Below are 25,903 nucleotides of genomic sequence, written 5' to 3' on the forward strand. Positions count from 1 at the left end.
GACCTGAGAGGGAGTAGCCAGAGGGAACAAATTAGTTGCTCTGTGATGTCCTCCAATGCCCAAATTCTACCCACACTGGTTTTTATGCTGATGGCAAAGTCCAAAGGAAGAAAGGAAAAAAGAAGGAGGAGCCTTAACAAAGAGAGCTTTCAAAAAGGCTCCTGGTGAAAAATAAATAGGTCAAACCTCAAAGCTGTCCAGCGCTCTAACTAATGACCCAGCCAACTATTTGTATTTGGAAATAGCAAGTCTTTGTACGGGGGGTGCAGGGGTACAGGGGGTTAAGGGATGCAGGGGTGCAAGAGTTTTGGGGTACAGGGGTTAAGGGGTGCAGGGTTGTAGGGTTGTAGGGTTACAGGGGTGCAGGGTGTACAGGGGTGCAGTATAACCTGGATAGTGGGGGAGTTTGGACCAGGAGCCCCTCCCATGGCATGGATGAGGATGCTAAGATCCAGAAGGCTCTACACAGGGTCCCAGAGCAAACTGGACCAGAGAAAGCAGACCCAATGAACTCACTCATTTCTGCCTTTTTTATTTCTCGCCACAGAAAAATGAGAGATGTGTTATGGGTATCAGTGTCACGATGACTCATGCCTGACCTCTATTTCTGCTATCCTGTCTCACGTGTTCCCAAGTGAACAGATACCACGTGCTGCAGCCTCCCTTCTGGGCAGGTGCCAGGTCCTGAATGCCACCACATCGGCCTTCTTGTCCTGCCTCCAGGCAGCCCTTGGAAATGACCGGGTCTCTCACAGCTGCACCTTGCATCGCTTGAAACAGCTTCAGGCAATTCCTGCCCAGCACCTGACTGACAGTCCTGAGATCACTGAGGATATCAGACATTGGTTCCCTGTATTCCAAGGGAATTGTGCTCAGTGCTGACCACCAGGACAACAGCTGATTAGCAGGTTCCTAATGTCACCCACATCTTCATCAATACCAACAATTTGCTCCTTTCTCTCTCTCTCTCTTTTTCTCTCCTTCCTTCCTTACTTCTTCCTTCCTCCTTTCCTTTCTTTCCACCTTTCCTTCCTTCCTTCTTTTATTTATTCATTCTTTTTTATTGTTAGCTCTGATATTACTATGTGTAGGCACATAAAGAACTCTTTTTTTGTTGTTGTTGCCACCAGGGTTATTGCTGGGGTTCAGTACTTGCATGACTCCCATTGGTCATTTATTCCTTTTTGTTTTCTTTCCTTCTGTTTTATTTGATATGACAGAGAGAAATTGAGGGGGGGAGATAGAGGTAGAGACAGGGAGATAGGTAGAGACCTGAGGCACTGTCTCACACTTGTGAAGCTTTTCCCTTGCAGGCAGGGAGTGGGGACTTGAACCCAGGTCCTTATGCATGGTAATGTGTGTGTGCTTAACCAAAGACGCCGCCACTCACTGCCCCTCCCTTTGTTCTTCTCTTTCTGTTCTGCCTGTTTTTGCCAATTTACTTCTTGTGGCTCTTTCAGTTCACATCATTCTAATTATAGACGGTACTAATTAAAAACGGACGGTTTAGATTTTCTATCTAGGAACCCATACTTCCCCCACTGAATTTTCTTTTGCTAATTTGTTGTATTTTATGTTCTAGAGTCTATGCCTTGATTGGTCTTGCACAACATTCATTTTTCTCCCAATCTGCTGTCCACCTGCTAACTGTGGCTCTAATGGCCACATTTGAACAGAGTTTTCATTTTGATGTAGTCAAATCTTTGCTACATGGTTTCTACTTTTGGTGTCTTACTGAAGAAATTCCTATCTTCCTGGGACCAGACAGTGGCTGGTTGAGCGCATGTGTTGCAAATGCGTAAAGACCAGGGATTGAGCCCCTGGGCCCCATCTGCATGAGGAAAGCTTTGTGAGTGGTGAAGCAATGCTGCAGGTGTGCCTCTGTCTCTTGTCTTCTCTTTTGCCCATCCCTGTTGACTTCTGGCTGTCTATCCAATAAATAAATTTTTTAAAAAAAAATCCCTACCTTCTTAAGGTCAGAAACTATTCTTTTACATGTTTTCAATTGAATATGTAGTATTTTACTTTCTTATTTAGGTCCTTTTTGTGAATTCCTGTTTGCATGTGCTTTGAACTAGAATCACAGCTTTATTCATCTTGGTCCACTAACCAATTATCCCAACAGATTCCACTAAGCAATTCATCCCCTCCCACAGAATTCTAGCATCTCTCTTTCTCATTGATAATAGTTCTGTTTCCAAATTCTTTTTTCTTTTCCATTTGCTTATGTTTCTGTGCCTAGTGTCCTGCTTCTTTTATTACTAAGTCTTTACAGGAGGTCATGATACCAATAGGACAAAATTGCTATAATAATATAATAATAATAGGACAAAGCTCTCTTTTTTGTTTGTGTTCCTTTTCAAATTATTTTAGCTATTGACACTTTCTTTTTCTGCATTTTAGAATATTTATACAATTACCAAAAAGGGGAATTTTAATTGGAATCAAATAGAATTTAAAGAACTCATGTAAGGGGGAGAATTCATAAATAAATAACTCTAGCATTAACACATCTTAGTTATTCTCTATTCAGGTGCTATTCTGATATTAATTTTTCCTCTTCAAAGATCTTGTGTATCATTTAGTTAATCCTTAAATACTTCTGCTTATGAAGGATGGCAGTATTCATTGTTCATTGTGGTGATGTGTCTGTCACATTCTTCTTTTTATTTATTCACTTATGATTAATAGTGATTACAGGATTGTAAGATTACAAAGTATAGTCCCACACTGCACCACAACCAAAGTTCAATGTCCCCAACCACCCACCTCCCAATGGTAATGGCCATAGTTCTCATGAAGTCTTAGAAATAGGTTACTTGCTTCTCTCTCTCATATCTTTCCCTCAAGTTCATGTGTATCAGTTCTCTAGATACCATATATGAATGAGACCATCTGGTAGTTGTCTTTCATCTCTTATTCCACTAAGCACAATCACCTTCAGTTCCACCCATTTTGTCTCAAAGGACACAATACCTTTTTATTTTATTTTTATTGCAGAGTAGTATTCAAAGGAGTATATATAAAATAAAAAGCCAGTTATCTGCTATTGGGCATTTAGGCTGCTTCCACACTTTGGATATTGTGAATAATGCAGTTATGAACACAGGGGTGTGTATGGCCCTTTGAATTAGTGTTTGCGTGCCCTTTGTATAAGTGCTTTAAAGAGATATTGCTGGACCATAAGGTTATTCAATTTTTATTTGTTTAAGGACTCTCCATACAGTTTTCCAAAGGGGCTGCACCAGTTTACATTTCCAGCAGCAGTGGAGCAAAATGCCATTTCTTCTAGAACCTTACCAACACCTCTCTTTCCTGTTTTGCTGGTATAGGCTATTCTCACAGGTGTGGGATGGATTCTCAGTGTAGTTTTAATGATAAGTGAAGTGGAGCATTTCTTCATATATTTGTGGGCCACGTAGACACATATATTCTCGACAATATGACATTTCCCTCAACCAAACAAAGGTTCCTCAGTGTGCTGGTATTAAAAAAATAATATTTTTATGTATAAGACACAAATATTTAGAAACACATATAAGACACAAATATTTAAAAGCACATGCACAGAGTATGGGGGCCAGGTGGTAGCAAACCCAGCTGAGCACACATGTTACCATGCACAAGAATCTGGGTTCAGGGCCCCAGGCCTCACCAGTAGGGGGGAAGCTTCATACGTGGTGAAGCAGTGCTACAGGCATCTCTATCTCTCTCTCTCTCCCTATCTTCCTCTTCTCTCTTGATTTATATGTCTCTATCCAATAAATAAGTGAATAAATAAAATATTTCTTAAAACCATACATTGTACAGAATATGTAGTATATAAAAGTTACATTACAGGAGTCAGGCGGTAGTGCAGCAGGTTAAGCACATGTGGCATGAAGCACAAGGACAGGCGTTAAGGATCCCGGTTTGAGCCCCCTGCTCCCCACCTGCAGTGAAGTCACTTCACAGGGGGGTGAAGCAGGTCTGCAGGTATCTATCTTTCTCTCTCCCTCTCTGTCTTCTCCTCCTCTCTCCATTTCTCTCTGCCCTATCCAACAACGATGACATCGATGACAACAAAAATTACAACTATAAAACAAGGGCAACAAAAGGAAATTAATTAATTAATTAACTTTTTAAAAGTTACAGTCATACAATATATCTGTGTATTACTATTTCATGAAAGGATGTGACTAAGAAAGATGTCTGCACAGTCTCCTGAGAGGAGAACTTAAGGAAAAAAAAAAGTTGGGAAGCAATGTATATATTGTTATCATTGTCAACTTTTAAAGATTTGCTCTTGATAGTTTATTTTCAGCTATTTGAGTACATGCCTCGCTTTTAACTGTGACTGTGCTACCTGAAAATTACTGAGTTTTTAGAGCTCTGTGTTTACGGAAGATTTTTTTCAAAGAATAAAACTTATTTTTTTATTTATTTAATAAAGATAGCCAGAAATCAAGAGGAAGGGGGATAGAGAGGTAGATAGAGAGACAGAGAGAAACCTGAATCTCTACGTCACCATTTGTGAATCTTTCCTCCTGTAGGTGGGAGCTGAGGGCTTGAACCCAGGTCCTTCCACAGTGCAACATGTGCGCTCAACCAGCTGCACCACCACCCAGCCCCCAGAGTTCTTATCAAATTATGATTACCTTCTGACAATTCTGTTTTGAAGTAGTTCTTATGTCTTCCTCATTTCTAGACTCTGCTTTTTCTAGAACTGGAATTTTATTTATGGCAGGTTACATGATATTGTACAAAAGTTCAGGATCACATGATATTCTTAGTAGCTCACCAAATTTAATTGTAAGGTCTCTGTTCATTTTTGTCAGTCTTTCAGCATTTTGCTTTCTGGGGAGGTGGGGATGAGGGGGGGTTAATAGAGACAAAATGAGAGGGAAGGGGGAAATAGATAGATAGATAGATAGATAGATAGATAGATAGATAGATAGATGATAGATAGATAGATAGATAGATAGATAGATAGATAGATAGATAGATAGATAGAAAAATGCCTGCAGCACAGCTTCACCATTCGTGAAGCTTCACTCCTGCGATTGGGGACCTAGGGCTTGAACCCAGGTCCTTGTGCACTATAATGTGTGTGCTCAACCAGGTGCACCACCACTGGGCCCCTTTTCAGCATTTTACTTTGCATAGTTTCTATTATTGTGTCTTCTGGTTCACTGATTTTCCTGTTTGCTTATTTTAATAACTTCAGTATTTTTTCATTTTAGAGATTACAGGTTTTTATCTCTAGATGTTCGATGAATATTTTATAGTTTCTACTACTCTAGTCAGTATTTCATATTTTCATTTCAATTCACAAGAATACTTTTAACAACAGCCTAAGGAGTTTTGTTTGCAATCATCTCTCACTTTCATGTCTGTTTGTTTTGACTAGTTTATTTTTTTATTTCTTCTCTCTTGGCTGTGGGTCATATTTTCCTGCTTCTCCCCAGTTTGTATAATAATTTTTGGGTGCTGGGCATTATGAATTTTATGTTTTTGAGTACTGGATTTGTTTGTATTTCTTCCAAAATGTTAACTTTGTCTGGCAGGCATATTGATGTGTGGATCAGTTTTGTACATTTGAGACTTGTTTTTAGGTTTGTTTGTTTTTGAGAAAACTCCAGGTGTCCAAGAAAGACTCTCTCCTTTAGTTGGTCAGAACTTAAGCATCTCCCAGCCCTAAGTGAACTGAAAATTGCTTATTTTATTGTTGGGGAATGGACATGGGAAGATAACCCAGCATTGTTGGCCATTTATTTGCCATACAGCTTATACAGTCTAAGACATAACTATTCTGCTTAGCCAGTAGAGACTTGTAACTTCTCTCCAACAGGGACAAAAGTCAATGGAGCCAGAGCTTCAGGTCACAGCCAGTTTGATACCCTTATGAATGAGGGGGCGCTTGACCTGCTGACATTGCAGCCATGAATCTGCTGAGCTTCCTTCAGGCATGTGAGTTAAGAGAGAACTTAACAAGAAGGAACGTTGGAGAGGGTGGGGTGGTAAAGCCCCAGGTTAAGCGCACAGGCCACAAGCACAAGGGCCAGCATAAGGATCCTGGTTCCAACCTCCAGCTCCCCACCTGCAGGGGCGTCGCTTCCCAAGTGGTGAAGCAGGTCTGCTGGTGTCTATCATTCTCCCCTCCTCACTGTCTTCCCCTCCTTCCTCGCTTTCTCTCTGTCCTATCCAACAACGACAACAACAATAATAACTACAACCATAAAACAACAAGGGCAACAATAGGGAATAAATAAATACATTTTTAAAAAAACAGCATTTGTTTTCTTATAGAAGCCATTATACTTATAGCTAATTTAAGCTGCTTTAGAGTTTTGTTGATGTCACTTGCAACTAACTAATCAAAGACAGGAGAACCCCATATTGGGTGCTACAGTTTGCTGGCTTCCTAAAGGACAGGAGGTGTGTGAATCACAATGAGCCCCAAAATTCCAGACATGAGTCTTTGGGTGATTATTGATCTGAATTATTTGAAGATAAATCCTATGTAGAGACTGAAGTCACAGAAGATCACAAGAGAAAACCCACGTTTCATAGTGTCCCAACATGCTTTTCCCGATCTCATGGAGGGACAGACTACGTATGCACTTTTTAGTGGTCAGCATAGATTCATGGAGCTCTTGCTCTGACCTTTATCCTCTTGGGATCACTACACACAAGTTCCATCAGATATGACCTCATTCTCTTCAGCTCAGCAAAGCGGTCATGTACTGTTTGGTCCCATGCTACTTGTGCTCTATGCCACAGCGTTCCTTTAGATAGAAAATCAGGGTTTTAGGGCTTAGTGTTCTCTCTCTCTCTCTCTCTCTCTCGTAATCACAGTGCTGCTTGTTGATCAATATCTGAAAACAGCTATTCTGTATGTGCCATTCTGTTTCTTAGTTATTTAGAGCAAAACAGTACTCCTGTTCCAGTTACTTGAATATGACCATAGGTCGATGTCTGAGATAGCTTTTATAAATAGATATGTAAATGACCCTTTCACCTGAGAAACTTGCTGAGTTCTTATGAACCCGAAGATTTTTTTTTTATTCAGTCACTATGGTTTTGATTCATTGTGAAAATGATTATCATTTTGATTTGATCTGGGGCCCATAGTCAGCATAGGAGCCTATGTAACCTCTACATCCCTGTAGGTTTGTATTTGGACTGAGTTAAAGAATAGGAAGGCTCTCAGGGGAGGGGATGGATATGTAGCTCTGGTGGTGGGAATTGTACCCCTCTTATCCTATGGTCTTGTCAGTGCTTCTATTTTATAAATAAATAATTAAAAAGAAAAGAAAACAATTATCACTTACAAATAAGAACAGGTTTTTTTCTTCTTTTAACTTGTGTTTATTTTGTGTCTAATTACAAGAATATTTCATAGTGAAGACAGTATACATTATAGTGTTGGGTTGTCAGAAAAGTCATGATAAATTTTTGCAAAGAAAAACAAAAAAAATATGTCATGACTTTTCCAACAACCCAATAGTTTGCTTAGTAAAAGGATTAAATGTATTTTTGTGTAGTTGGTAATATTAATGGAGCATGTATAAATTTTGTTTATTAAATTTAGCTTTTGCTTGGGTCGAGGGGATAGCAGAGTGATCATGTTAAAAAAAAAACCCTTTGTATCTGAGGCTCTGATGTACTAGATTCAATTTTAATTTTTTCTTTTTAAAATATATTCATGTATTTTGGGTAGAGATGGTAATGGAGAGGTGAAGGGGAAATAATAGATAGATAGATAGATAGATAGATAGATAGATCTGTAACACTGCTTCACTGTGCATGAAACCTACCCAGAATCACCACAAACAATAGCTGAGCAGTTCTCTGGGAATAATAATAATAATAATATGTTACTCAAGCTCTTGGCACTGAAAATTCATTGAATTATGGAAAGCTTTATTTTTTAATTTCTATTTTATAAAATGGAACCACTGGTAATTGGATGGTAGCCCGGTGGGTTAAGCACACATGGCACAAAGCACAAGGACTGGCATAAGGATCCCGGTTCCAGCCCCCGGCTCCCCACCTGCAGGGGAATCACTTCACAGGTAATGAAGCAGGTCTGCAGGTGTCTATCTTTCTCTCCCCCTCTCTTTCTTCCCCTCCTCTCTCCATTTCTCTCTGTCCTATCCAACAATGACAACATCAACAACAACAATAACTACAACAACAATAAAAACAAGGATGACAAAAAGGAAATAAATAAATATTTTTTAAAAGGAGATATTAAAAAAAGAGGGGTCCAACTCCACACAATTCCCGCCACCAGAACTCTGTATCCTATCCCCTCCTCTGATAGCTTTCCTATTCTTTATCTCTCTGGGAACATAGACCAAGGGACATTATGGGGTACAGGAGGTGGAAGGTCTGGCTTCTGTAATTACTTCCCTGCTGAACATGGGCATTGACAGGTCGATCCATACTCCCAGCCTATCTCTCTCTTTGCATAGTGGGGCAGGGTTCTGAGGAATCAGAGTTCCAGGATGCATTGGTGGGGTCCAGGGAAGTCCAGTCGGCATCATCTTAGCATCTGGAACCTGGTAACTAAAAGAAGAGTTAACATATAAAGGCAAAAATTTGTTGACTAATCATGACCCTAAAGGCTGGAATAATTCATATGATGAGTTGGGGGGTTCTCTGTTTTGTAGATAGTTAGTAGGCCTATTTAGTTATATTCCAAATGGCCCATGACTATACTAGTTGTTTTTTTTTTTTTCTGAGCTTGACATCTGATATGAAGGTGGATCCAAGTTATTGTCTGGGGAGATGATGTCATGGCTGGAAAAAGGACCAGAAAGCTGAATCAGAGAAGAGAGTAGCTCCCAAATATGGGAAAGGTGTATAAATGTTGCTGACTGTAAACTCCATTGATTTGATGTGATCTGGGTCCCATATTCAGCTTAGGAGCCTATGTGACCTCTGCATCCCTATAGATCTGAGCTCACATTCTGTGGTCATGAGTAGGAACGTTCCAAGCTGCCCCAGTTTCAGGACCCATCTTCCTCAGGTGGAACATAGAATAGGTTGTCTAGCCTCCTTTCGGAGGATGGAACATTCTCAGCCATTGTTGATCCATGTTGAAGGCAAGTCCTACAGGAGCCTACAAAGGTGTCTATTGTGTTGCTCCAAATAGAGATGACCAGTAACAATGAAGAGAGGGATTTATTCGAGGTCTAGGCCTATCATGTCTAAGGAAAGCTTTTTAAAGTTACTTTTTTCTAGGGGGCCAGGCAGTGGCGCACCTGGGTGGGCACACGTTACAGTGCTCAAGGACCCAGGTTCAAGCCCCTCATCCCCACCTGCAGGGGGAAAACTTTGCAAGTGGTGAAGCAGTGTGGTAGTTGTCTCTCTGTCTCTCTCCCTTTTTACTTCCCCCTTCCTTCCTGACTTTTTTATCAAATAAATAAAGATAATACAAAAATTAATTCTTTCTTTTAAAAATATATTTATTTATTTTGGATAGAGATAGTAAATGAAAGGTGAAGGGGAGATGAGAGATAGATAGATCAATAGATAGATAGACAGACAGACAGACAGATAGATAGATCAGTAACACTGCTTCACTGTTCATGAAACCTTCCTCCTGAGGGATAGGGCAGGGGCTTGAACCTAGGTCTTTGTGCATTGTGATATGTCTGCTTTACCAAGTGAATCACTGTCTGGGCCCCAACAAGTATTTTTCTTTTTTTTAAAATTTTTTTTAAAATATTTATTTTATTTATTTATTCCCTTTATTGCCCTTGCTGTTTTATTGTTGTAGTTATTATTGTTGTTGTCATTGTTGGATAGGACAGAGAGAAATGGAGAGAGGAGGGGAAGACAGAGAGGAGGAGAGAAAGATAGACACCTGCAGACCTGCTTCACCGCCTGTGAAGCGACTCGCCTGCAGGTGGGGAACCGGGGTTCGAACCGGGATCCTTATGCCGGTCCTTTGTGCTTTGCACCACCTGCGCTTAACCCGCTGCGCTACAGCCCAACTCCCAACATTTCTATTTTTCTTATCCTAATTTTAGCTTTTATATTTTTCTGACAATTTACCTATTATCCCTGATGCCATGTACTCCCCACCCCACCCCCCAGAGCCCTAGATGGGTTCTGCTGCATCTAGAGAAATCAGTAGTCTGCCAGGAACAGTGAGAAAACGCAGTCCTGAAATGTAGGGAGCCAGATGGAGGCACACTTGGTTGAACACACACACATTACCATGTGCAAGGATCTGAGTTCATGCCTCCAGCCTCCACCTGCAGGGGAGTAGTTTCACAAGCAGTGAGGTAGGTCTGCAGTTGTCTCTCTCATTCTCTCTCTCTCCTTCTTTATTTCCCTCTCCCCTCTCAATTTCTCTTTGTCTTATCCAATAAAATAGAAAGAAAAAATAAAAAGAAAAATGGCTGCTGGGAGCAGTACATTTGTAGTACTGGCACCGAGCCCCAGTGATAACCCCGGTGGCATAGTAAATGAATGAATAAATAAACCTGAAGTGTTCTCCTGTATCCTTAGAGCTGATCCCCTTCTATTCTGGGTACTCCACTTCTCAACTTGGAGACCCAGTCATTTATCTCCTGACTGCTCACCCTCCCCCCCAGCCCCCCCCCCCCCCACTGCAATCTTCATGCTCATCTTATAGTTCTAGCTGCTTCTCTCTAGAGTCTGCAGGGGTGGAGACAGAGTCAGCAGACCTTCTTTTGAGGTCTCAGGTCTGGCTCTGGTGGGTGGATCAGAAGTTAGCCCGAGTGATATCTTGCACACATTTTAAAGAGAAAAAGTCATTGAACTGCTTATGATGGGAGGCACCTACAAGTAAGCTCTTGCTCCTTTGAAAGGTCTGGAAGCTGATGTCCAGAGAGGACAGATTACTTATTCAAGGTCATATGGATCGCAGCTGCAGAAGTAGTGCTATTCAGACAGAGTATACAGCTTTCTCTGTTCTGCTTTTGTGTTTCCATTTTACTGCTGGGTTTAAAATGTATTTGAAAGAAGTGACCTGGTTATCCTCTTGCCAGTAGAAGGTCTTTGTGGGTTCTGGAAAGGGAGTATAGAATCAGGCGTGTGTGTGTGTGTGTGTGTGTGTTTCATTCCCCTCCCCAAACAACTGATTTCATACCTTAAAGCTTTATGCTAGGTTTTTGTTGTAAAACCAGCCCTATTTCACAAGTAGCCTCAAGCAACAATTAGTCCTGTCTGTAATTTCTGAATGGCTGGTGCCTTTGGTAGGAACTGTGTAAGCATTGGGGAGCAGGTGTAGCCTGCAGTGGAGTCCCTCCTTATAGTCTAGAGGGAGAAGGTGGGGATGGGGAAGGGGGGGTAGGGAGATGCACAGTTTAGTGTGCAGTCCAGCTCTAAATGAGAAACATAGAGGGAGACCACGTGACAGGCAGAATAGTGACTCCAAGGAAGTCCACATCCTAACCTTCCAGAACCTAGCTTATAGACCTGTCAAAAAGGGGTTGCAGAAGTGATGATTATTTAGTCTTGAAATGAGACACGGTCCAGGACACTCTGGGTGGGAGTTCTTAAGCGTGGAAAATCTTGCCTGGCTGTGGGTAGTGATGTGCCGACAGAAGAAGGATCAGAGAGATGCTGTGCTACCTGCTTTCTGGAAAGAAGAGAGCCAGAAGCTAAGGGACGTAGTGGCCTCTGAAAGTAAAAAAGACAAGGAAGTGGATTCTCCCGTAGGGGCTTCAGAAGAAGCAAAAGTCTTTTTTTTTAAATAATTTAAAAAATATTGTATCTATTTATTTATTTGAGACAGAGAGACCCTTTTGTCTGTTTTTTATCTTATGTTAATATATTTTAATAATTTATTTGGTATTAATAATTTATTACAAGATTACAAGATTACGGTGTATAGCTTCATACCACACCCACCACCAAAGCCCATGCTCCACCCTCCCAGTGGTAACCACCATAGTTCTCACAAGTCTTAGAAACAATGTACTTGCTCCTATTTTGTTTGAATATATTTTTTGGCAAGTTCATGTAAATCAGATCTCTAGATTTCACAAATGAGTGAAACTATTTGGTAGTTGTCTTTCCTTTCTTTACTTATTTTGCTAAGCATAATCATCTCCAATTCCATTCTTTTTTGTCCCAAAGGACACAATGTCATCTTTTTTGACTGCAAAGTAATATTCCATGTAATATATAGCCCATAACCTTTCTAGCCAGTCATGTTTATGGGCATTTAGGCTGCTTCTACCCTTTGGCTATTGTGAAACATAGGGATTCATAGAGACAGAGAGAAATTGAGAGGGAAAGAAGAGGGAGAAAGACAAAGAGACACCTGCAGCACTGTCTCATCACTTACAAGGCTTTCCCCTTGAAGGTAGGGGCTAGGGACTTGAACTTAGGTCCTTGAACTTGAACTTAGGTCCTTGTGCATGGTCACTTGTGCACTCAACCAAGTGTGCTACTACCTCACTCCAGCAGTATTTCAAACACCTTATTTGAGCCCAATGAGACCTAAGCTCTACTGCTATAAGTTTTAATTTATGTTTTTTATGCCTCTAGAGTGGTAATTTGTCACAGCAGCATAAAGGAAGAAAGAGAAAGAAAGGAAGGAAGAAAGGAAGGAAGGAAGAAAAGAGGAAAGAGGAAAAAGGAAGGAAGGAAGGGAGGAAGGAAGGGAGGAAGGAAAGAAGGAAGGAAGAAGCCCATCTACCCTCTGTGCCCTGTGTTTGCAGGAAAACCTAGGAAACAGTCTCCAAGCACCCAGCCACCCAGAGGCTTCTTCATTCCACCCGAGCTCCCTCCATGCAAAGTCCAGGACACAGGAGGACTTGAGAGAGCTGAGGGTCCATGAGCATTCTGCTCTGCCCACATCTTCACCTTGACATTGTCACCTGTCTTTCCCACCTGGAACTCCTGAGGCATTTACTGAAATCCTTCCAGCTCGGGCCAGAATTTTCTTTTCCCCCAGTAGCCGGGGCTCAGTGCCAGCACTTTGAAGCCACTTTTTCTGGTGGCCTTTTTTAATCTGATAAGAGAGAAATTGAGAGGGGAGAGTAGGTAGATAGAAGGAGAGAAAGATAGACACCTGCACACCTGCTTCACCACTTGTGAAACAACCCACCCCACCCCCCGCAGGTGGGGAGCCCAGGCTCAAACCAGGATCCTTGAGCTTGTTCCTGCACTTGTACTATATGTGCTTAACCCAGTGCACTACCACCCAGCCTCCTCAGACCAGATCTTTCCAGGGAGATACTTGGAGCTTGTAAGTGAGATCTGGGAAGTTGAGACTAAAAATCCACGTACGTCTACCTTGGAGTTTAGGGACCCAGTGGAAAGAAGAAGGAAGATGTCCAGGTGCCCCCACCCCTGGGCTCTGAACCCCCCCTCCCCCAATCAATGAAGTTATCTCTCCTAACCAATAATCCAGAAAGACTACTAAGGGTTGAAAAAGAGCTCTTTACAGAGAGAAAAGTTCCAAATTGTCAAATACCACTCAAACAGAACATGAACTGCTGAGCTGGGAAGATAGGAGTCAGGACTGAGGAGACAACATGATGGTGATGCAAAAGACTTTCATGCCTGCGGCTCTGAGGTCCTAGGTTCAAAACCCCCAGCATCAGCATAAGCCAGAGCTGAACAGAGGTATGGCATCTCTCTATCTGTGTGTGTATCTGTCTCATTATAAATAAGTGTTTCTTAAAAAGGAAGGAAGGGAGTGAGGGAGAATGGGAGGGAGGGTTGGGGAGAGAATGAGACAGAGAGAGAGAGAGAAAGAGAGAGAGAGAGAGAGAGAGAGAGAGAGAGAGATGAACTAACGAAGATGTGGATCCAGAGGAACCTTAAAGCCCCCATGCCATCCAGGTGGCCTTGCTTTGACCCCAAGGTGCCACAAGATGGCAGCATTTCTGAATGTTCCAGATTCTTCCCTGGGCTGCCTCTCCACAACTTGGGCACCTGGTCAGGTGAGCTTTGTCCCGCGCGTTCTGGAGGAGAAAGAGTCCCCCCACACACACACACACACTGGACACTCTGTCCTCTGTTAGCTAAGACAGGACCGGGGTGCTAGGACTGGGTCTTCCCCGTTAACATTCAGTCTCGAAAATCAGTGTTGAAGCAAGGCTCTTGGCTGCTTTGGTTGCTGCTTTGCAGCCCACTACGGCAGGGGGCGCTGTGCACGTAGACCACATGCCTGCAGGAACCCTACCTCTTAAAAACTCACTTTTCTGTCAGTAAGAAAGAACGGAGGCATGCAAAGAGGGCTAAGTATTTAGCTCCATACCTGGTCTCGTGTCATTGCTAGATCTAGAAGCCAGGACATCAGATCTAAATCTCAAGTCATCAAGTCTGCATTTTTCGAATGTAAACCTGCAGGCTACCCCTAACAAGAGTTTGTGCTGGGGGTAACTGGTGTGGCTGGATGGTAGAGAACAAGGCTTGCATACTGCTGGGCTCTGGGTTCGAGTCTTGGAACCACATAAAAGCAAGACAAAGTGTGTCGGGCGGTGGCGCAGTGGGTTAAGCGCATGTGGCGCAAAGCGCAGGGACCAGCGTAAGAATTCCGGTTTGAGCCCCCCAGCTCCCCACCTGCAGGGGAGTCGCTTCACAGGCGGTGAAGCAGGTCTGCAGGTATCTATCTTTCTCTCCCCCTGTCTTCCCCTTCTCTCTCCATTTCTCTCTGTCCTATCCAACAATGAACAACATCAACAATGGCAATAATAATAACCACAATGAGGTTAACAACAAGGGCAATAAAAAGGGGGGAAAATGGCCTCCAGGAGCGGTGGATTCATGGTGCAGGCACCGAACCCAGCGATAACCCGGAGGGGGGGGGGGAGACAGATAAAAGCATCCTAAAAGGCAGAGTTGTGCTCTCATCTCTATTTCTCTCCCACATTTACTTTTTTTTTAAAGGTTGTATCTAGCTAACTTTTATTTTGTCTCCCTTGTTTGGCAAGTGGTAATGGGCATCTTAAGTTCCTGAGAGCTCAATAGCCTTTCCTCTTTTAAGCACAACATCTGGTTTTTTCCTGTGTACAGCCACTGCCCCTTCCCTCCAGTCTGCTAACTAACTCCATTCACCTGCTCTGGGACTCAGCATGTGACATTGGCTGGCCAATACCTGAGAGGAGCAATTATTACACAGGAGAGTCTTTCTTCTTAGTTAGACACCTGGAGAGTCACTCCTGAGGTGGTTCTGGATTTTGGGGGGACAGCACTCTCCTTTTGCAGGGGCTGCTCAGCCTGCACCCATAAAGCTATTTGGACCATAAAGCTATTTGGGGAGAGACCTGGAGACTGAAGTCAGTCCAGAGGGAATCTGAGAAGGGAAAGGATGAGTCACAGATTCCTGGGAACATGCCTGAGTGATTCCTCCTACTGTGGGCTTCATCAGTTGTGTGGGTTTATATTTCCTTTGGGAAATAAAAGTTTGTGTTGTGCTATTGTCTGTTGGGTGCAGGAAAATCCCACCAAATATAGAAAATTTGCAAAATACATCAGTGGTTGGGCTCTGATATGATTATGGAAAGTGGATCCTTAGTATAAAAATATATAATTTGTATGCATAATGTCATATTACTTATGCAAATCATAAAGCATCTTATTTGATAGTTATTTTGCGCTGTAGATATTGAAGATGTAAGTGAAATTGTGCTATGCCAACACCATACTGTGAAAAAAAGTAAGCCAAATTAAACAAACAGACACCACAGCATTAGCCAGTAAGTCCCAGAGACCATCCCTGGAGTCAGAAAGATCCAAATAGAATTTCAAGAGTTGCTAATTGTACTTTGGGGAACTCTTAAAACTATTATGGGCCTCGCTTCCTCATATGTAAGACGGAGATAGCAAGAGTATTTACCTCATTGCGTCAAGGTGGAAGATTGCCTGAAATGGTATGAAGACCTAGCTTTGTAACAGGTGGGTGAAAGAGAACTGGGGGCAGAATGACCGGGAGACTTTTTGAAGAGCAGCTGTTGCAAATGGAAGAGGCGGGAATATGAATTTTGACATCGTAGTTTGAATCTTCCACTTTTGACCCCCTGTCCCGGGGCTCAGAAAGGTTGAGTAGCTTGCCCATGGTCTCATCACGTGGTGTTGGACACAAAATGCTGGTCACAGTACATGATACAAAATAAACCACAACAGTGCTAGGGAGAAACCAGAGAAAGGGAGAGTTTCTGGACAGTGGGATGATGTAGTCAGACTTGAGGTCTTGGTAGATTGGTTTACTGGCTTGGTGGAGGAAAGATTAGAAAAGAGCAACTAGAATGACATTTAGGAGTCTGCGCTGGTGTTCTAGAGGAGATGTCATCTGATGAGCAGACCATTAGGAAGGTGTAAGAGTGGGATAAAACATCATTCAATATGTTCTGAAATTCAGTGAAAGTCACTGATAGGCCAAGAGCAGGGAATTTGCCATCACTGAAAGCAAGTAGACTCACTGAAGCCATAGCTGGGCCAATGACATCACAGCAGAGGTAGTGTGGATTGAGAATCCAGGACTTTGTTCCTGTTGGATACCCATTAATTCATAGTTTCTGATTATTTAGGTGCTCAATAAAAAAAAAAATTTTTTTTTTTGAGTGAATGAGTGAAATGACCTGACAGGTTGTTTCTCACCTTGGATAAGTTTACTGTGTTCCAAAGAGGAATGTTTGTGGCAAGTGCAGTGCAAACAGATACCCCTGTTACCTTGAGCTTTTCTTCCAAAGTCTCTTTGTATTATAGGCTGTTCATTTGTTGAAAACTGGGCGTGAATTAGGAGGGCTGGAGCTTCAGGGGTGCACTGGCCATGGAGTCAGTGGTCTTGCTGCAGATGGGCAGTTCCCAGTCTGACCCCAAGATGTCTAGCCAACCATACTTCACAACATAGGAGATGGGGAGCTCTACAAGATATGGCTTTTACTTACTTCCAACCCTATTTGTTCATTCTTCTCCAGTTTATCCTTCATGCTTTGGCGGCAGTCAAGTCCTAGTAGCTTCTACTATACAGTGATTTTTTGTCTCTCCCCCCTTGTTCTCATAGAATCATCTTTGTGTTCCTCCTTCCTTCTTTGCAGCACTACCTCAAGTTCCTGGACCACCTTTTAGAGCTGTGTTCTGAGGAGCACTGGGTCTGTGGGGTGCATAAGCTTTTGTTTTATGAGATTAAGTCTTCTGTGTTCAACAGAGTTTGGGCTGTGGCTAGTTAAAAAAAAGTCAAGTAGCCTTTTACTTGCTGGATTCCTCCAAGTCTTAACTAAACTTTGGTCAGAGCATTATATATCTATAGTTGGATTGGTCAGGACTATGTTTGTGTGACCACTATAAGTCTTCTTCAAGTGGAAGTCAGAGGAGAGAAGAAACAGGAATTGTAACCAGCTTGTATTTCCTAGACTAGAAGGTTCATGTGAATATGGATTGGGGTTCTGTAAGACCAGTTGTTTGATTCATCTGATTACAGAGTCTTCCTTATCTCAAATACTTATCAGCATCTGCTTCTTTTTTTTTCTGGGAAAATAGTTCAAGAAAGCTGTCCCAAGCAGTAATTCATTCTATGATCTTGAACAAACAAGTTAATTTGCTCATACAAAAAAACACTTATTAAATCTATCTGCCAAACTGAAAATTAATGGGGAAGCAAACTGGACTAAAAGATTCCCTCCTTGCCAGGGAGAGGATTAGCAGTTATGACTGTGCTATTTCATTCATGATAACACTTGTTCTAGTCCTCAAGAACTGTAAAGGGGTGGCCATCATGTGTGTGATGGTCTTTCAGGAAATATTTTAAATAAAAATAGAGATTATTGGTCCTAAACCTGCAGTCTTCAAGTTTCCTGCAGGAGAGGTTGATACCACTTGTATTTTTTAATCACACCATTAGTAGTCATAGTCCTTGGAGTGATCCGGCTAGGTGTGCATCTCAATTGGTGAGGGAGATGGAGTGATCACTATGGAACATCTATGAAAGCACATTGGTGGGGGCTGGGCAGTAGCACACCAGGTTTGGCTCCCATAGTGTAAGGACATATGCAATGATCCTGGTTCAAGTCCCAGGCTCCCCACCTGCGGGGGGGTGGGAGGATCACTTCACAAGCAGTGTCTATCTTTCTGTAGGTGTCTATCTTTCTATCTCTCTCTCTCTCTGTTTTCCCTTTCTCTTTCTATTTCTCTCTGTACTATGCAACAACAACAAAGGTAATAGCAACAACAACAACAAAGGGGTAAAATATGGCTATCAGGAGGAGTGGATTAGTATTGTAGGCACTGAGCCCCAGCAATAATCCTGGAGGCAAAAATAAATAAATAAATAAACAAACAAACAAACACATTGGTCTTTTTCTACCATAAACTCTGCCTAATTAACTATTATTTTTTTATTAGTGATTTAATAATGATCAATAAAACTGTGGGGTAAGAGAGGTACAATTCCCACCACCAGAGTTCCACATCCCCTCCACCGGAAGTTTTCCTATTCTTTATCCCTCTGGGAGTATAAACCAAAGATCTTTATGGGGAAGGTGGGAGGTTTGCCTTCTGATTTGCTTCACCACTGGAGATAGGTGTTGACAGATCTATCCACACCACCAGCCTTGTTTCTATTTTTCCCTAGTGGGGTAGGGCTCTGGGGAGGTGGAGTTCCAGGACACATTGGTGAGATCATCTGCCGAGGGAAGTCAATAAAAAAAATTAAAAAAACAAACAACTATCTAGTTTCTTACAAATTCCTGCTTCTATATCGAAGCTTTCTTCTTTAATTCTTGATCCTTTTTTTTTTTTTTTTACTTTGCTTTGTGTCTATCTTGGAACTAAATGCAATTTTTTTTTCTTCTTTACCTGGCCCTCTCACTTACAATTACTTTCCAAAACTATTTGTCTCATCTGTTTGCTACCTTGATTATGGCATTACTGGAAAGAAGACCGACTAGAATTTATTTGGTTCTCTAAAAACTAGGTTTCTCAGTGTCACAAGTTTTTTTTTCCCATAAGAGAGGAAAAGGTGGTGGGGTTAGTGCAATTTCATGTATGGTAGCCTTTGTGCACTGGTTTTCAGTCCCTATGATTTGAGAATCAAGGTTCATAAATATAAATAAATGTACATTCAGTGCAAAGACTAAATGATGGAAAGAGCACAGCACCAGAATTGTGTGAGATTTTAGATTCTGGCTTCTCTGTATATGAGAACAAATGACCAAGTATTACACTGTGATGGAGCAGCAAACCTTCCCATAGTTCTTCACAGCAATTAAAGATGACATGGTATCCAAGAATAGAGATATATGGATATTGAGATACTTGGATTGGACAGGACCATATTTGTGTGACCACTGTAAGTCTTCTTCAAGTAGAAATCAGAGGAGAGAAGAAACAGGCATGGCAACCAGCTTGTGCTTACTAGACTATAAAGTTCATGAACATAGGAGATCACATCTGTTTCACCTACCGCTGTACTCAAGAACCTAGAACAGCATCTGGCATTGCGATACAAATGCTTGTTACTTAGATGAAGACTAAGCAGATGTAGACATGTAGATACTCTTTGGGAGACATCTGCAAACATATGACAGATTAAGACAGTAACAATTGTCAGGATGATGACATCTTTTGCTTCCATAGGCTTCAGAAGTAATCTTGATTTAGTCTATACCTCAGAGTGGTGACACCTAAGAGATCTTTAATGTACAGGATTTTCCAGACACAGGCAAGCATACACCTAGTCTGCTTAAAGTGGTAGCAAAGAAATTTAATTATGTTCTAGTATGTTATATAGGCAGCATATTTTAGGGAGGGACACAGAATTCATTTTCAATGAATCTGTTAAGCATCTGGTAGTGATGCTGCAGAATGAGTTTGCTTATTCCACTCAGACTTTATTAATAGTCAGACTTATGTGAAAATGGTGGTCTTGCACCAAGCAAAAATGTCACTTTCCCTGAAACTCTTTGGTTGAAAAATTAAAATTTTACAAGGGGCCAGGCAGTGGTGCACTGGGTTAAGCACACATAATACCAAGTGCAAGGATCCTGGTTCAAGTCCCTGGCTCCCCACCTGCTGGGGTGGGAGGGGCAGGTGTTGGGGGTTGCTTCACAAGTGGTAAAGCAAGAATTGTGTGGAATTGTATCACTCTTATCCGGTAGATAACTCTCTACCTTCTCCCAGGCATCACACACATTGGGGCATTATACATATTCCAAAATCATCACTCATAAGCTGAACCATAGATTGAATTGGTGGCATCTCCCCTGCCTGTTTAGAAGAAAAGAGACAAACCTAGATTGGCATCAAGCTTTCATATTTGGCCACTAGACCTTCTGTTCCAGATGATGCCATTTGACCTCTCAAACTGCCACCTGCTTTCTTATAATTCATCTTGATGGACTTGATTCTCCTGGGAACATGTCCTTAAAATGAGCAAGCCCAGAGCTCCCCTAGCTCTTCTGAATGCAAGCTTGTGTAGTGCTGTCTCTTTGTCCTGACTATCCCTACCACCACCCCCTTTGGAGGCCCCCATTCAACTGAGCAGCCTTAACAACAAAACAAAACCAAAGCCTCACTCCTAGTTAGAGACCCAAGTCCTGGGGAGCCAGCGCAGGGGAGAGGTTGCAGCCTCTCAAGTTGCGCAATCAAAATGGCTTTCTCCTTTCAGCCACTGTTCCCTGATGTGACTCTGTGATCAGTATCACATGCTCGGTGGCAAGGATTTCTGTAGTGCCTTCTCAGCTAAAATAGATTTCACCTGCCCGCTGCTCTTTGTGTGGGAACAATGCAGGTAACAATAAGAAGCTGCTATATTGTCCATGCATGAATAGTCCTGAGTCTAGATATTTGCTATTGGGCCCTGTAGATTACCTGAAAGAATATCGAGCTCCCCAGCCTGAGAGAGGTTATGCTACCGGCAAGTAGCCTGGCTATACCATGGTAATGAATCAACAGGGGCCTTGCAGTTAATGAAGTCTTCTTTCAAAAGGGTAAGGAGTCACCTCTGTGAAAATAGTGTCTGTTTACTCCTCCAGCCTAATTGCAAAGCCTGGGGAGTCTCCAGTTTGAATTGGTCAACTGTATATGTGAACTGAGGATGGGGTCTGGTGGGAAGGGGCAGGGTATGGCAAGCAAGATTCTTTAGGGGCTTACTTGTGAAAGCTTTGGAAGAAACAAAGCTCGTATGCATGGTTATGAACATGTGACTGAACCAGGAACAAATGGGAAGGGCAAGAGCTTCTTCTGAGTCTCCCATTCTCAGTTTTTCATCTGGGCAAAACCTTGATCTGTAGAATATCCCACTACACGGCCACTAACTTGAGTCTTGGAGAGCTCGTTCAATGTGGTGGTGCTAGCAGCAAAATAAGTCAGGCTAAGGAAATTGCTGGTCTGAATCTCAGTCAAACTTATCCTATCTGAGCATCCCTTGTCTCTTTTTGTCAGATGGGAAGTTCACCATCTTCCTACAAGGATTTTGCAAAGAAAATATGTCTGCCTACTAGGAATCCAACAAAGGTGTTGCTAATTTATCAACATTCTTTCACTCTCATTTCTCTTCTTCCTTTCATTCTGCCTTCTTCACTCCCAACAAAACCCCAATTTTGTTCAGGATAGCAGTGTTTTTGGCCAAGAAAATCCCGATTTCCCAGTGTCACTTGTTGCCAGGGTAGTCATATGATAAAGCTCTGGTTAATCAAGAGTAGACACCTGTTGTGTAGATCTCCTCAGAAAGCTATTGTTTCCTTGAGTGGGGGTTGAGGGTGGGATGCCACAAAGGTTTTGTCTTTTTCCCTGCCCTCGAGTTCCTCTAGGGGATGGAGTTATAACATCTAGAAATGGGGTAGCCACCATCTTGCAACTTTGAGGACAAACTCAAGAGTGTGAAGAGAAGGGAACCAAAGGATAGAGGTTAGGCAGGGAGACGAATGAAGTCTGAAGTGTGTGTCAGTCCTTGACTGCTTCCCTCCTTTCTTCTTGTCAAATGAGTACAAGAAGCCTCTGTTACTTTAACTTTCTCTTACATACAGCCAAGCACAATCTTCTAATGATACCCAATAATTATTATTTTCTCAGGCTAGCAAAACAAGCCCTTGGAAACCTCTTTGGAGACTATGATAAGAAGGCAGGATACACTGGGAAATGTACCATCCAGCCTCTGATATTTCAGGACCATACTGCCTTCCTCTTTATTTGTCAACCCATGCACCTGAGAGTTTTATTTACATTGGCTGCCTTGCTTATTATTAAATCAGGGCTTCTGGGGAAGTGGAGTTAAATTAAGGAAGATCAAAGGCACAGATAACCAAGGCTACCATAAATACCTGTCTACATTATAGAAGATACTGGAGTTAATCAAGTCCAAGAACAAAGGCAGTGCCCGGATGGAGAAACTGCCTGCCGGAGCTGACTGCAGCCACCCCGCCGAGTACAGGAAGTAAATATGGGAACCAATAAGCCAAAAATAATAATGGGAATATGACTTTCCTTTTTTAAGCACCATCTCTAAAAAAAATGCCTTTGCTGAATTCTCATCCCTTGGAGAAATAGCCAAGAGCATTGGGCTTATCCAGAGGGACTTAGTGGAAACTTGGAACAGGTGTAAGCACATCATCGTTAAGTTTGGGAGGGAAGGGTCCCTTGACCCAGTGACTGAGCTGGGGAGAGTCTTTCTCCTGACCTTTGAAAGTCAAGCTTCTGGCCCCGAGCTCTGAGCGTTGTGGCCTAGAGGTGGCCTCTCTAGCAGGATCATGGAGTGAAATGAGTCCAAATGAGCTAATCACCATTAATGTTTCAGCTGAAACTGCCAGTCTGACATCCCTCCTTAATGGCTGACAAATGTCAGGGTGACTTGTGTGCTTTTTTTTGTTAATTGAATTGGTTAATTAGGTCCCAGAGGCCTAGCTGCTAATTATGAGCTACAGCTGAATATGGGCTTGAAAAAAGATGCAAGGAAGTTAAAACAAAAGCGAAAACACATGCACAGGCACAAGCACACGCACATGTGTGTGTGTATACACACACACACACCAACTAACTTCTTTGTTAGTTCTCTACAATCTGTACTGTTACCTTCTCTTAATTTTTGACCTACCACATGTTACTACCTTCTTGATGTTTTCAGAAAAAAGAGGAGAGGGGGAGGGTCGGAGGCAAGAAAAACTCCAATTCTACCTTTTTCCACAGGAGCATCTGCTCAATCAGTGCCTCATTCATTAATCCCCTGCCAATTAGCAAGAAAAAAAGGCAGAAGGAGGAGGTGGAAGAAAAAGAAAAGTCCAGATTCACAGCTTAATGCATTCCCTTGTGAAGATGGTCTTTTCAGAAGCTACATTCACCTTCTGTTTCGGTTGAAGAGGTGGTGTGAGTCTCCCAGGCCCAGCAGGGACTTAGTAGTGTCCAAGAAAACTTTTCCACACTGTTGTAAGTGGGCCCCAGAATGAGCCATCTGCACTGCTCTGTGAAGGAAGACCCTCACTTAACAGCACAGAAAGTACTCGCAGATAAAATTTTAGGGTTGGAGCAAGATGGCGTCTGCCAGCCGGGTCGTTCAGGTAGTCAAGCCACATACTCCATTAATAAGGTTTCCTGATAAAAGAGACAATCCTAAACCCAACGTGTCAGACATTTTGGGAGCAGCAGGACTGCCACCTCACTCTTCAGTTTCACAGCATTCTAAGGGAAGTAAAACATCTGACTGGTTGATGCATCAGGGCCCACCAGACACTGCAGAAATACTAAAAACATTACCTCAAAAATACAGAAGGAAACTTGTGTCTCAAGAAGAAATGGAATATATCCAACATGGAGGCCCAGAATAATCAATGACATTGTGGCTGCTGTTTGTCATCAGACAAAAAAACAGTCTATCATAAAGGACTTCCAAAATGACAAATTATACATTAAGCAACTTTAATAAATATTCTGTAAAAAGGAAACATAGGAAATTGAGAAGGACACTTGTACCTCCTAATTTATGTATGTATCTTGGTCAGCTTATCCACAAGCTTACCTAATTGTTTATGTACTTCATACTTATTAAAGTGTGCATTTATAAATGTTAGCCTATTAATCGACTTTTGATTATCAAGTATTACCTATGTTGCACTATGAAAAGCACACAATGCCTAGCATAGATTTCCCACTTTTCTTTCAGTTTCTATTTCAACATTTATGGGGTTTATCTTGTAATTATTTGGGAAAGTGATTTCCTTAGAATTTAGTGAGGATCATTAAAGTTATTCATAATTTTCTCAACAATTTTTTTCACTTACAAAGTATAACTGATAAGTGGATCTTACTATAAGCAATGAAAAATATATAGCCAAAGTAAAATAAATGACTTTGTGGTATTAAGATGGGAAGTTAACACCCCAGAATTATTTGTAAGCTCTATTCAGAAAAAGTGTCCAGGTATAAAATAGAAAATGAGAAATCAAAATGGATCTTATATAGGAATGTTTGACCGGAAATTTCAATTTGATAATGTTGTGAAGGGTACTAAGAAAAGTCTCTATTTTACTTTATCATTTTGATTGTGATCATGTAGTGCAAATTCTAATAACTATTTTCTGAAAGCTTCATAAAATCAACCTAAATATTTACCTTAGGGCCACTTATAAAATTTTAATGAGATCTTCCTGTACCACAGGTGTGTATCCTTGTGAAAGTAAAGTCTCACAAAACTAAATAAATTCTGTTCCATATCTTAAAAAAAAAAATTTAAGGGTTGAAGGAATGTTTCCAGGAGTATGTCCCACATTTTTTTTTTAATCTTTCTGCATAGTCAGGTCCTTGTCCATGCATGGTTTCACCACTCTCAGGTCATCTTTTCATTCATTCAGAGACACAGAGAGAAGGAGAGACAAAATCAAAGCTTCTCTCAGGGACATATGGCACCATAGTTTGAACCTGGGTCGCAAGCATGATAAGGCATTCACTCCATCTCATCCTCCTCCACTATTCCTGGAATTGTCTTACTTTGGGTCTCACTGCCAAGTAGGGAACCACAGGAGGAAATCAAAAGTTCCAGCTTCATGCCCCTTATTCACCCCACTTGGAGCAGCAGGCAGTCCCAGAATATCTGATGAACTGTCTGTCATTCTTTGGGTGACAGGGGGAAGGATAGCTGGGATATGGCAAAAAAGGGAAAGTGAGGTAGAGAGGGAGAGCAAGACAAAGGGTCATTGTGGCAGAGTCAGGGCCCCAGTTCTTGACAGCTTGTTTGGAGGTTCTAGCAGGGGAGCGCAGCTACTCGTATACCCTCGACCGAAGACCGGTCCGTCTCTATTTGGGGAAGGCTGTCCTCTTCGACTGAGCGCGCAGCTTCAGGAGGGACGCACATGGAGCGGTGAGGGAGGAAGGGGACACCCACCTAGCCAGGCAGATCCGCAGAACCAACCCTGGCGATCAATGGGATGACAGATGTAGCAGCCAGATCGCCCTCACATCCAAGGGCCCCAGTTCTTAAGGCTGTCTTGATAGAAGCAAGCTAGCTCAACCTCAGAACCCTTCTGAGAGTTCTGGCCTAACAGAGTCTGCAGTTTTGAGAAATGTGGCCAGCAGCTTAGGGACTTCAAGAATGTGTTTGACGCAGACAACGCGGGGGACATTCTTTCCCTGATGGATCTCAGGAAACTGGACTCAGGCCCAGTTCAGCAGTCTGTCCTCTGACTCAGCCACTATGTCCAGAATCCACCTCTGGCTTCTTCCAGTTTCCAGCCTCCCTCAGTGAGGTCCTGAGCATTTGTTTCTAGTGGTGAGTGGAACTACAGGTTGACCACAAACTGACTTGTAGCTAAGTTCCTGTCCCCATGGTTTCCAAGCACAGAGATTCTAACTTTCCCGAAGGCCTAAGCAGTTATGGGGAGGAAATCATATCTCATCCAGAGGCTTCGATTTCTGTCTTTCTCCCCCTTCAGTGCTCCAGCACCTCCTATCCACCCCCTCTACCTCCTAAGATCCTCAGCACGTAATCGACCTTGCTCAG

The 25,903-nt window shown here is 42.2% G+C and overlaps 1 protein-coding gene across 1 annotated transcript; it reads left to right on the forward strand.

Annotated features, from left to right (window-relative positions):
* The first annotated feature begins 23,409 nt into the window (after nt 1-23,409).
* Nucleotides 23,410-24,620, forward strand: LOC132532748 (alpha-ketoglutarate dehydrogenase component 4-like). Its single transcript, XM_060171273.1, has one exon. It carries the CDS (start codon nt 23,442-23,444, stop codon nt 23,733-23,735), a length of 294 nt encoding a protein of 97 aa, XP_060027256.1. The 5' UTR covers nt 23,410-23,441; the 3' UTR covers nt 23,736-24,620.
* Nucleotides 24,621-25,903: the final 1,283 nt, after the last annotated feature.

The sequence above is a fragment of the Erinaceus europaeus genome, chromosome 14 (genome assembly GCF_950295315.1).
Source record: "Erinaceus europaeus chromosome 14, mEriEur2.1, whole genome shotgun sequence".
Lineage (NCBI taxonomy): Eukaryota > Metazoa > Chordata > Mammalia > Eulipotyphla > Erinaceidae > Erinaceus > Erinaceus europaeus.